The sequence below is a fragment of the Parasteatoda tepidariorum genome, chromosome 6 (genome assembly GCF_043381705.1).
Source record: "Parasteatoda tepidariorum isolate YZ-2023 chromosome 6, CAS_Ptep_4.0, whole genome shotgun sequence".
NCBI lineage: Eukaryota > Metazoa > Arthropoda > Arachnida > Araneae > Theridiidae > Parasteatoda > Parasteatoda tepidariorum.
In genome coordinates this window covers 57,109,185-57,122,436 of record NC_092209.1, presented here as the reverse complement: position 1 = coordinate 57,122,436, position 13,252 = coordinate 57,109,185, and the positions used below count along the sequence as shown (strand labels likewise).

The following is a 13,252-nucleotide window of genomic DNA, read 5'->3' as shown; positions in this document are numbered from 1 at the left end:
ATGTCAGAAACTAGTAATACAAAAGTTTACGTTACTTTTATAAGTCACACTAATTTCATTCGACCACCACTCTATTTAGTTCTAATACAAAAGTTGGTACCTCAATAGTGGCAACACTACTGTAGTGATGCCATGCATCGGAACCAAATGATATCCTTTATACCTCGCTTTCGTTACATATCTGTCTTAAAGGCCTGGTTTCTTAGGACAGGTCGGAGTTACAAAACGTCAGCTTGAATTTAGCGTCAATTTGTGAGTGAGACAGCATACGTCATCGAACGCTCAGCTTGAACAACGACTGACGTCCGCATGGCACGTAACGTTAGCGACAGAAGCAATGGCGGACAACATCCAACAGAGCATTGAAATCAGCCAAGATTTGGATTTTAACATTAAATATAGCTTCTTCTTCCTCTTCTTCTTAATTTAGCTAAGCTATAATGAGTTTTTTCCTGGACAAAGTCATTATTTGTTCTCTAAAGCACTGATCGACCATAACAAAATCAATACAAATTCAAAATAAGAATTTGTTTACGTTATTAACGCATGCGCAAGGCGAGATAATGTCTGCGTTGGACCGACTTCTTCCGCTGAGCTAAGAAAGCAGTATTTTGTTAGCGTAAGCGGTACGTCAACTTCTCGCTGACGCCCAGAGAAAGAGCTTGTCTTAAGAAACCAGGCCCTTACCCAACACCTACTAAAAGAGAGAAAGTCTTCGTGTGAAACACTTTTGTAATTGCGAACGGACGAACATAAACAGCGCAGTGGGAGATAAATAAGAAAGATGTCACAATGTTCGGATTACTAAACTACGCAGTGTGGAAAAAATGAGGAAAAAGTTACAACGTTCGAACTACTAAAGATCGGATTTCTTGTAGATGGTAATCTTTGCGAAAGCCTTCTCTCTTCTAAAACCTTGTTTCTTCAAAACCTTTTGCTTACCTCCGAGCAAATGAATTCTCCTTTTTAACATTACGCGCGTACGCCCTGGCGAAACACAATTACTCCGGAATGCCCAGTATTTATTAATTATTTTAAATTTGAAAATTTAATTTTTATAATATTCCAAGAAAATAAATTTGGCACGATGTGCCAAAAAATAAATTTGAAAACACTCTCACCTGATCTTAAGTAAAGAATGCAGAAAAACCCAGTAGATTTTAGCAACATGGCAAACATCATAAACTTTATCGCTAGAATATGAATATTGTGACCGATTTGGGACGGAGCCATAGCAAAGTATATATTGTACCGATTAACTAAATTTTGTAAAATAAAATATATCAGGCCTGAAAAACATAGAAATCAAAAGTTAGAAACATATTATATTTTACTTACATTGTTGTCTTAGTAATTATTAATGCATTAACAATGAAACGATTAACGCGTGAAACTATGCATAAATAAAATAAATGGTGTACATAGCATATTTAACAAACTAACTGGTTTTGATTATTTTAATTCCACCGCTGCTGTAATAGATCTGGTAATTATTTACTATATTTGATTTTTTTTTTTTTATTATCACCTAAATAAGTTAGGCAAATCTCATATGTAGAATCTTATGGCTTCAATCTTAGCATGGACTTAAAAATTGTATATTAAGTTCGGTGGTATCGCTGCTTTTAGTTTGAATTGTTTATAATCAAACCGCGTAAAGCTCCCATTCCTGTTGCTAAAAAAATGGTATCTGTTTTATTGCGTGATTGGGCCTTATTTATTTTACGTATTACAATACAACTATTGAAATTTATTTTCGGAAATACGGAAATATGACTTTTTCTTAATTTATGTTACTATTCTTTATAAGTAAAAAACCGGGATAAAAGAACGAAGAAAAAATGCGGTGAGAGCAAAGATCTTTAAAAAATAAATTTTAGCAGGAAAAAAAAGGATAGAACTGATCTTATTAAGCCACAAAAAAAATTAATTTAAGGTTGAATATTGGTACTTTGAATCAATCCTGAGAAAATTTGCTGTAACCTTTATAAAGTGTTATATTCAACTATATTTTCATTAAATAGAATCATAGTTTCCTTAATCGAGTGCAATAATAGTGTTCAACAATTCAGAATCATGTTTTGCAAAAACTTTCAACAAAATTTACTAGATATTTGTTACTTAATTGCTATTACATAATCAGACTGTGGAATACAAAATTTAATTAAATTGATATATGATAAAGTTGGAGAAATTATGCCATGAAAACACTTTTTACAGACTTTTCTGTAAAAGCTGTCATAAATATTGTTAAAAAGTAGAAACGTTTTTGATTGTAATTTATTTATGCTAAAAAATTTTTTTTAACATATTCTTTTCCGCGTGTCTTAAGTTTTCCTTAAAAACAGAGTGAGCCTAAATTTGTATAGAAAAATAGAATAAAAAAGCATAAATAAATACTGGAATTAAAAGTACGGATGTAGTTACCAAATACGGAGATAATTGGACAAAAAATGCTAAAAAACACTGTAAGACTAAATATCATCAATGCATAAGAATACTGAACACCAAAACTGAATTCCCACGGAGAATAATTCTGAAAAAAAAAATGGAAAGCAATATTTTTTTAATAACACAAATAAATATTCATAAACAATTATGGAACCTTTCAAAGAAATCAGTCTGTTAAAGAAAAACACCTACCTAAAGCTATCTAATAGTATGCCGATAAAAATTTATTACAAATTCTAAAATAAAAACGATAAAGAAAATAGATTGTTGAGAAAATGCAGGAAGAATATTACTATTCAGAAAATTCAAAATGCTTTTTGACGCATCGTAAATTTTCTGAAAAAAGCATGGAAAGAGATATTTTCTTAATAACACAAGTAAATATTCATGAACAATTATAGAACGCAGAACAAAAAAATCAGCCTTTTAAAAAAACCACCTATCCAAAGCTATCTAATAATATGCCGATAAAAATTTATTGCAAATTCTAAAATATAAACGATATCGAAAATAGATTGTTGAGAAAATGTAGGAAGAATATTGCTATTCAGAAAATTCAAAATGCTTTTTGATGCATCGTAAATTTTCTGAAAAAAACATGGAAAGAGATATTTTTTTAATAACACAAATAAATATTCATGAACAATTATGGAACCTTTCAGAGAAATCAGGCTGTTAAAAAAACCCACCTATCTAAAGTTATCTAATAATATGCCGATAAAAATTTATTGCAAATTCTAAAATAAAAACGATATCGAAAATAGATTGTTCAGAAAATGTAGGAAGAATATTGCTATTCAGAAAATCGTCATCGCATCGTAAATTTTCTGAAATTTTTACGAGAAATCACTTTGCATGTCTTTTATTCATTTATTTATTTATTTATTAATATTATTATTATTATTTTTTCTTTTGCACTTAACGTAATAAATCAACACCACCTAGAGGAGAGGAAACCTTCGCACAGATCACTTTAGTAGTCCAAAGGAACGAATATAAACTGTGTTGTGGGTGATAATCACCTTCTGAACATTATCGCTCACTAACCGCAGAAGCGATTTTTTATTCCAAGGTTTTTAAAGATTCACTCTCTAATTTCCTACTAAAGTGTGATCTCGAAAAAATCTCGAAAAAGTGGCCTTTATAATTTTTTTCCGTCTTCAATCGTTCAGTTCGTAATTCTCAACTAAACCTCTGCTTTAAAAATAAAAAAATAAAAAATAAAAATTACTTATTATAAAATCAATGTCATTATTTTTTTACATCAGAGGAATCATCTAAATAAAAAAAAATATTTACCTTTCAATAGTGAAGTTTCTAGAACACAAATTACAAAGAAATGATACTTCATTTAAGCTTCAAATTATTGAACTTTTGCACAGTTCAATAATTTGAAGCTTAGTTTGATTAAAATTCAACTAAACTTTACTGTTACAGTCCTATACATATATGATCAGTTAAATTAAGTATTAAAATTTACTCTGTAACAGCACAAGTTAATTCGTTATTATTGTATCGTTGTAAAGCCAGAAGCAATTAAGTTACTCTTGAATGTATTTCTTTCATTTATGTTTCATTGTTCTTCAGAAAGTGTGAAAATAGAGATAAAAATATTACATAAAGTAAATAACTTAACGGCTCAATATTTTTTTCTCGTTTATTTAAATTTATATTTATATTTTTAATTATATTAGTCAGTATAGCAGTTTTAATTTAAAGACATATAAAACTTCATGTAATCTTTCTGCCAGCACTGAATACTTGATATAATGACAAATCAACTAAATAGGACAGAACAGGAAAATAATAATTTTGGTAAAATTAGAACTTTATATTTTTTTTATAGGTTTAGAGAAAAACTGGAAGTCTTTTTGGGTGCCTTTTTGTCGCAGACTATATATTTGAATCAGTGATTCAAATTTTTATTTGAATCTGAATAAACTGAAGATTTTACTCAACGGATTCAAATAAGTGTCGAAAAAATGAAGCAAATTAATAACTAGTTTTAGGGATGTGACCCCAACTGTAATACACAACTCTTATTTGTAAAAGGTGAATTATCAAAATGATTCAAATAATAAGAATTAGTTCACTTAATTGCTTTAAATCAGTTTTGTTCATATGTTGGTATCTGTTGATAAAATCAAGTAATTCAATTCGGTTATGAAGTTTTGCGGTTTGTTAGCTCCTGAATTCAGAATTCCTTTTTGCTTTGATAAAAAATTTCGTTTCAAAATCATTTTATTTGAAACATTGGAAAAATCAAATTAAAGTTTAATTTTTACAGTCGACTGCAACATATGTTTTTAATCCTGGAAAAACGAGTATGAAAACATGCTACCTTGACACGTTTCCACTTCACATGCGTCTGTTATAAAACTAGGAATATAGTAAAAATAGGAGTACCTTTCGAATAGCTATTTTTTCGGCCTCTGAATTGGCCATGAGAGCACTCAATAAGCAATAAAGTAAATCAGATATGCGTAGTAGTTGAATGGTTGTTCCAATAAATGCTGAAGTCATAACATAATCAGAAAAGAAAGCTCCATTGTCTGGGAGGAATATGCACCTGTTTGTCGTATGAAATTAAATTAATATCTACAAAAAAATTTCATTTCTAAATGTGTAGTTATATATTTGTTTTAACTTTCGTATAACCTTCAATTTCATTTAGTGTTCAGCAAACCAGTTCTAGAAAATGTAGAATCTAATTCATAGTAGAACTACATTCTCGAACTGTTCTTCGAGAAAGAAAAACTGGAAAAAAATTTTTTTGATAAACTCAGAGACATTTAATAGAAGGTAAATCATTCTAGCCAAAATAGCTAAAAATAAAAAAGCTATCCGCCATTCCTGCACACTTGTACCTTTTCACCTTCTACTACGACAATTATTGCGAGATTTTCCTATTTTTATCACATCAATGAAGGACTCGTGCTGCTTAATTTCTTCATTTGAAATATAAGTTAATAATATTTGAGCTGAATACTCTCAGATATATATTTTCAAAAGTGTGAATTTTCTAAAAATATAAAATAGGTTCTATTTTTGTAAAAATGGTGGACATTTACTTTCTTTAAGCATCACTAGATGTCGGAATCAGTTAATATACTTCTTCCATAAAGTAAGATTGTAAAGTAAAGTAATTACATAAAGTAAGTTCTATAAAGTTTTTAAACTCATTGAAATTGATTTACTACATCGATTTACTATTGATTTACAACACTAAAAAAAATTCTTTTTTAATAAAGTGATCTCCCTTTCCTTCATTAATCCAAGAAAAAGATAAAAACTTTTAATGACTTGAGAACAGCGTAAAAACGAGTTTTTTTACATTTTATTCTTGAAAGAAATAATGAAAAACTTTTATTTTCATCATTGTAACTAGATATCAGCAGAATCAGGAGAAAGCGAGCTCGTTTTAAATTCCATATACGTTTTTAAAGGTGGAGTGGTACCTCTTTTCTCTTCTTTAGGTAAACTATAACTAACAGTAACCTATCTGCCTACAACTAATCTCTATTATTAATTTCGTCTGTACTGTTGTGTTATGGATGATGTTTTCAATATAAGTGTCAAAATTTTTAGCTCTTGACCTGTTCTACTTCCTTTTAGAAAGTATACAGCTGCTTACTACAGCTTATTTTGCGAGGCGAGGTTTGTTGTGGTAAGTTATAACGCCCCTTACAGTTGTAACAATTTTTTAACACTTAATTGGAACAGCTATTGAACTAACTTACTTCCATTTATCAAATTCTTTATAATTCGATATGGTAAAATGAATAAGGGCGTTTAAACTGAAATAAAGAAAAATAACATTAATTTTTTAATGATTTTTGGCTAGTTTTTGCAGGATCTTACACATATGTATTAAAACAGACTTGACGTAATGCATTAAGTAGAGTGTTGCTTTATTTAAAATGTTGTTTAGACAAGTAGCCTTGTTGCTTACTGTATCTGTTAATAAAATTAAGCCAGAAATAATGTGGTTTCATTATAATTTGGTTATTGATTTCGAGTCAGCGTTAATTCTGAGAATAAAATTTACGTACAAATTGAATTTAAAATGTTGTTATTATCTGTACAATGCACAAAATAAAAAAAGAACACTCAAAAAAAAATTTGATCAAATGTTTGGATATTAAGTTACAAAGCCGCACAAGCGTAATTTAAAAGCAAAAACGTAATTTCTTTCAATAACTATGCCTATTGACATACTTGACATATTGACATACTTGTGTTATTGACCTTCAAACAATCAATTTTTTTTTTATGATTTCTCCATATTTTTAAACTATTAGTGAGAATCAAAAACCTTCTGCGCTTTTTTACGAAAATCATTTATCCGAAGACAAGGCTAAGCAAGGAATAGTATTTTCACCCACAATTATAATTCATTTTTTATACTGAATTTAATAATAATCGACAAATATTCAAATTATAAAGTATACAAACTTTTATATAATTTAGTATGATGTTTCAAACTTAGTATGTAATGTTTTTAAGCTATGAAAGAAAAAATCTATGAAGAAATTTAATCAGACTAAAAATCATTACACAAAAAAAAAAATCAATTTTGAGCGAAATATTTTCAGTTAAATTAAAAAATGATAAAGTGACAATAAAAATTACAAGTATTGCAAAATATGACGTTACTTTATTATGCTTATAAACTAATTAAACTTATCATTTGCATATATATATACTGTTTAGCGGATATAATCATGTGGGCTGATGAAAAGATTATATCTTTTTTTTCCGGTTTTTTTAAATAAAACTTCATCCTTTTTTTTCTTTTTTTTTAAACTGTTGTTTGTTACTTTTTACTTATTATTCCCCCCCTTTTTTCATATGTCTATAATTTTTCTTTGTTTTATCTTCATTTTGATATATATATATATATATATATATATATATCCGTTTTTTCTCTCACTTAAATTTCCATTTATGACTCTTAATGCGTATATTTTTTACTTAATTTTGTTTAACTGTGTCTCTAAATACACGCACTAAGGATGGTGATAGCGCAACGTTCTGTTAGAATACTTACCTAGATAATGCAATGAAAGACTTACCTAGTCAGCCCTAGAGACGGACAAATTACGACTGTTAATATCAAAAATATCACTGTTTTTCTCATTAAAGACATGTACATGGATGATCTAAAATTAACAATATTAAGGTAAATTCAAAAATTGATAATGTATAAGTAAATTTACTAATTAGCAGTTTAAAAGTAACTATATAAACGTAAATTCTCAAATAAACAGTGTTGTTGTCTTATGCCACTTGCTTATACTGACAAGCCAATTTTAAGGCAGAGAGGTGCGCTTCTTGTTTTCCAGTGGCGCCATCTACGGCCAAGAATTCAACTTCTGCCGCACACATACACGTTATAGCTCATATTACAGGGAAGACACATTCACACACCTTCCATCTATCATCAGATCGTAATTTTGAACTGAACCAGAGCAAGATCAATCTCCGATCCAGTGCCAGAGGTATTTATTTGTTATGGGAAATTGGGGGGCTTTGTGACACCAACAGATTTAGCGTGCACCAGTCACTATTTTGCACACGGGAAGTCCCCGGCCGACGATGATCGAACTCACGACCTCTTGGATATTTGCCCAATGCCCTACCATCCAGGCTATCCCGGTCTAATTAACAATGTAAAAGTAATAATATGAAAGTAAATTCGCAAATTATCAATGTAAAAGTAAATTTATGATTTATCAAAGCAAAAGTGAATAACACATTAACAATATAAAAGCAAATTTAAAGAAGACTAACAATATAAAAGTAAATTTACAAACTAACAATGAAAAAGTAAATACTTTAATTAACAATGTGAAAGTAAATGCTTCAATTAACATTGTAAAAGTAAATATTTAAATTAATAATGTAAAAGTAAATACTTTAATTAACAATGTAAAAGTAAATACTTAAACTAACAGTGCAAAAGTAAATACTTTAATAAAAATGTAGAAGCAAATTTACATACATAACAATGCCAAAAATTTTCACAAATATGTAATAATGCAAAAGGAAACTCACAAATATAACAATGCAAAAATAAATCTTAAATTTATAACAATGCAAAAGGAAATTCATGAATAAAGAAAAATTTACAATGAAAAGCGCAAAAGAAGGTTTACAAACATCCGAGATTTGAAAACGACTTACTTTGTTTCGAACTCCAAATAGTGCGAAGAATATGCAACAAGTGCTGGAATAGACAAAGACAGAATCCATACCACAACGGTCAGAAAAAATCTTGCCAGGAAAACATTCTGAAAAAAAAGTCAAGAAAAGAAAACAGCATAATATGTGAAAATAAATTTTTGTTTTTTAACCTTAAAAACTACTTGGACATTTTTATTAAGACTTATTATTTTTTTAAAAATATGTATTTACTTCTCTAAAAAACCGTGCTTTCGAGAAAAACGCTTAGAAAGATCATGTTGTTAAGTTGATGTGCTGACCTTATTTATTTAAAATTAGAGTATTATTCTACTATTATGTCTTTTAGCTTTCCTACTTTTAAATTTTGCAACAAAAAAAAGCCATAAATAGGAAGGATTTTCCCGAACTTTTGAAATTTTATTTTTGGTATCTTAGCAATCTCTTGATCCACACAACAGGGGAGATAATTGTTCCCACATTGGAATTCTATACTCAATTCTTATGCAGTTATTAAGAAAAAAAAACATATTATGAAAAAACATGCTTATAAATAAATATGCTTTTCATATTACTCATTATAAAAAAAAACAACATATTTTGAAAAGTTGGAAAACTTATCATCGCTTACAGTAACAATTTTCAACAAAGATAGTTTTTTTTTTTTTGAAATAAAAGTTACTTTTGACGTCATTCTCTCAGGATCTAACTTGAAACTGCTGATGATGATAGCTGGTGTAGTAAGAAAAAAGGCAATCAATAGAACTGTTATATTAATGAAGGAGGTTCGTAAATTCCAAGTGAAAGTTCTATCTTTAACATTTTCCCTGTGGAGAAAAAATTATTATTTGGACTAATCCTATTAAAAAAAAAATATTATTTGCACTAATCAGTCTTGCCAACAGCTATTTTGTTTTTCCCTTGCTTAATTTGCGATTACTAATGAGTATACTTTTTTGGCTTAATTTTATTTTTACAAGAGTTTTAAAAACAAATAGTATTTTTATAAAAATAAAAAGTAAAATCTTATTGAAAATAGTTAAGTTTATCAATAATAAAATGGTAGAAATAAAACGTTATAATATAAAATAAATAAAATTACAAGAAATTTCTTTTTCTTAGGGACCTAACATTAAGATACAGTTTGACAAGACAAAGTAGGTATTGCTAAATAGTTTTCAAAAAATAAATAAATAAAAGGAAAAAATGATAAAAGAAGAAAAAAAACGAAAAACGTAACGTAAGCACTTATGCATTTTTGGAAAAAAAAGAAGAAAAAAAAGTTCTACAGTGATCGTTAAGACACGGTTCCCAACAAATCACCGAAGTCAAGCATCACTGGCTGTGGTCAGGGTGCGGGTGGGTGACCACTTGGATCAGTCTGCGTAGGGACCTAGGGTGTGCGGTATTGGTCCTCGTTAAGCTGTTCCACCAGTAAAGTGCTCGACTTCACGTGCAGGACATCGGGCTACCGAAGCGGGGGCGCCATCCCCTCTGCAGAGGATCAAAATTGCCATATGTCTTCGGATCCTCCTCAAGGTTGTTTCCCAGACCGTCGCCAATAGCTCATTGTGCAGCTCTAGTGCGACGTGAATGAACTACAACAACAACAACAGCAGCAGCAAAAAAAACATAATAATAATTTACATAAAAACTGAAATGTTTTTTTTTTTTGATGAAAACTATTTTGAAAATGAAATCACCGTTTTTCCAAAAAACAATTGTATAAGTTCAAACGTTTAGATGGTACGTTTTTTCATCTGTTCTGCAAAATTTTTAAAATTGTGTTGAATCTAAAAGCCTATAAGTAAATTTGAAATTATTTTCACTAAGTACTCACCATACAATATTTGACGGTTCTGGTGCTTGATCAATTATCCATCGAGTGTTGATGGCTATTGAGGAAAATTGGACTTTCGCAGACAGTATCCTGAAGAAAAGAAAGAACCAAAAAATTGTAAAAAAGCAATCATAACAATGTTACACTTATGTGATATTGTAATTTGTATTAATAGACATATTTAATTATATTAAATAAATAACAGATACTTGATTAAATCAATTTAAGTGCAAGTAGCAAAGTGGTTAATACTAATGCATTTAGTACTTATTAACTCTAGATTTCCTTAGGAAGTCATTTTGACTGCTTTTAATTTCAATTAGAGAAGTATATAATGAAGATATATAGAAGTATAAAGAGAGGTATATAATGACACAATTTCGTAGAATTTTGTACAACATATAATTTTTTATTGTTAATATTTACTAATAACTTGTTATGTAACTGTAAGTGATATAAAAAATATTAAAAATTAATTTTAAACATATTTCTTTACACATTATTTATTCTTTTACAATCCAGTCATTTTGACTGCCTATGGGCAATATAGGTATATATACCAGGGCTCGAAAAACCACCCGTCCGCCGGTCATCGGCGGTCAAAAATTCCCCGCGGACAACGAATTTCTCGAATCCGACGTCCGCGCGGACGGCCATTTTCCCTTTAATGTTCGTGATATATTTTCAATTTTTGTTATCTTACAAGAGTCTAGCGCCTCACTTCTAAAATGACCCACTAATCTAGCAATACAGCAACACACTGCGTATGGTGGAATTGATGTTTTCTCTGTCTGGGAGTACTGTATGAACTTACAAAAAATTACATTACGTACTGGTCTTAAACAAGCGGTAAATGCAATTATGAGCATCTACCTAAATGGAGCATCTACCTAAACGCAATTATGAGCATCTACCTAAATGGAGCATCTACCTAAACGCAATTACGAGTATCTACCTAGAGGTTTCTGTGCAGAAACCTCTGTAAATCATTGGCTTGATTGTGGAACTGACAAACGTCATATTTGATTCATTTAAAAAGCGCAGTACCCTCGGATAAATTGACATTCCAGGTAACTTGACCTTTGTCATTTAAATTATTTCATAACAGAAATAATAGGCTTTACTATTAGTAACCTAGTATTTATTTTAATATAGTATAATGTAAATCTAGTATTTGTAATCCTAGTAACTACTAATTCATTGTGCAAGTTATATAAATGTTTGTAATAAATGAAAGAAAATTACATTTTTATTTATTTAGAAGCTACAGGTTAGTTTTAAAGGAGGACGGGTACATTGTTGGACAAGCCGTCCTCGGGGACGGGTAAAATTTCTGAGCTTTTTCGAGCCCTGATATATACTAAGTTTCAGTCTTTCTAGTGTTAAGTAATCTTTTTAATACTATTAATTTCTTTAAGAAGGAAAATCTTACTGTCTTGCGAAGAATTCTTGTTCAAAAGTGACAAAAGCGAAATTAATCAGTTTTCTTGGTAAGCGGTTCAATTCCCGTGCAAGAGCTTCATCGTTAGCACGTACTTTTGATTGGTAATAAACACAGCCTTTAAATTGCTTTATGAAAGAAAAATAATAAGTAATTAATGAAATGCATTGAAAATTATTATTAATAAAGTATTACAATTTTGTAATAGACATTTCATTCATTAATTTATTATCAAGTTTCCACCAGCAGTCAAACCTGTTTTGTTGTCTAGTGCTTCCTCATTCCTGTACTGTGATTTGCCAGATTTCGCTAGTGTTTCTTTTTTTCTCTGTTAAACAGTAACAAATTACAGTGTGGCTAATACATTAACTATTAATATAGTAATTCATTTATACTTATAACACAATTGCAACGTAATAATTAAATATTATTGCCCTTATGAATACATGGTGTTCCATAAAGACCATCCTTGGTATGTATTTTTCATATGTGGAAGAATGCGAATGAATTTGGAGAAAAAATTATTATACTTTCCACCTCTTTTAAGCATTATTTTTCTCTTATGAGAAAACTAACTTTATTTTAAATAAAGCAATTACAGACCTGCCAACTTTTTCGGCTTTAATCAGAATTTTTTGTCAAATATTTAAAATGGAAGAAAATTTTATGATTTAACATTTGAATTAAACTGACATTATCTACCAAGACATTTAAACAACTCAATGATCTATGTAAAAGAACTTATAAGTATCTAGTGATACTTAAAATGATGATGAAATTTTAAACATATTTAGTTACAATCATGTCATTTCACTACTAGTTTTAACATTGGATAGAGCTAAAACCTCCGGGTTGGCAGCAATGTAATTTAGGACAACTTTTGTTGCTGTTGTTTCTAATGTCACTTGCCAATAGCAAGCCTGCTTGGTGAAATCAAGCGAATTTAAGGTAGAGGGTGCGTTTTTTGTTCTTCAGTGGCGCCATCTATGACTAAAATGCGACTTAATTTCACAGCCGGTTATTGGGAGGGCCTATTTATTACCTATTTCGTCCACAGATCGCAATTTTGACCTGAACCAGAGAACTATCAATCTCCAATTCATTACCCCCCTTCCAGAGATATTAATTGGTTATGAGAACATGGAGGACTTTGTGACTCCAACAGATTTAACGCTCACTAGTTACCATTTACTACACGGGAAGTTTTCGGCCAGTGGGGATCTTGGACATGAGCCCAACGCCTTACCAACCAGACTATCCAGGCCATAGGACAACTTTTACAGTATCTAATGCTGCAGTCTTTCCCATTCTAATTTTCAACTTTTATGTCTAATCTG

General features: G+C 29.8%; 1 protein-coding gene across 2 annotated transcripts in view; it reads right to left on the bottom strand.

Moving 5' to 3' along the window:
- Nucleotides 1-13,252, bottom strand: part of LOC107456930 (CSC1-like protein 2) — a 36,581-nt gene that overhangs the window by 7,318 nt on the left and 16,011 nt on the right. For both annotated transcript variants that reach the window (XM_016074925.3, XM_071182408.1), the window contains exons 9-17: nt 11,907-12,043; nt 10,475-10,564; nt 9,317-9,461; nt 8,638-8,744; nt 7,527-7,613; nt 6,192-6,248; nt 4,858-5,020; nt 2,428-2,536; nt 1,122-1,289 (exon numbers count right to left, since the gene is read on the bottom strand). In XM_016074925.3, the coding sequence (XP_015930411.3) occupies nt 1,122-1,289; nt 2,428-2,536; nt 4,858-5,020; nt 6,192-6,248; nt 7,527-7,613; nt 8,638-8,744; nt 9,317-9,461; nt 10,475-10,564; nt 11,907-12,043 (1,063 nt within the window). The remainder of the gene's footprint in view (nt 1-1,121; nt 1,290-2,427; nt 2,537-4,857; nt 5,021-6,191; nt 6,249-7,526; nt 7,614-8,637; nt 8,745-9,316; nt 9,462-10,474; nt 10,565-11,906; nt 12,044-13,252) is intronic.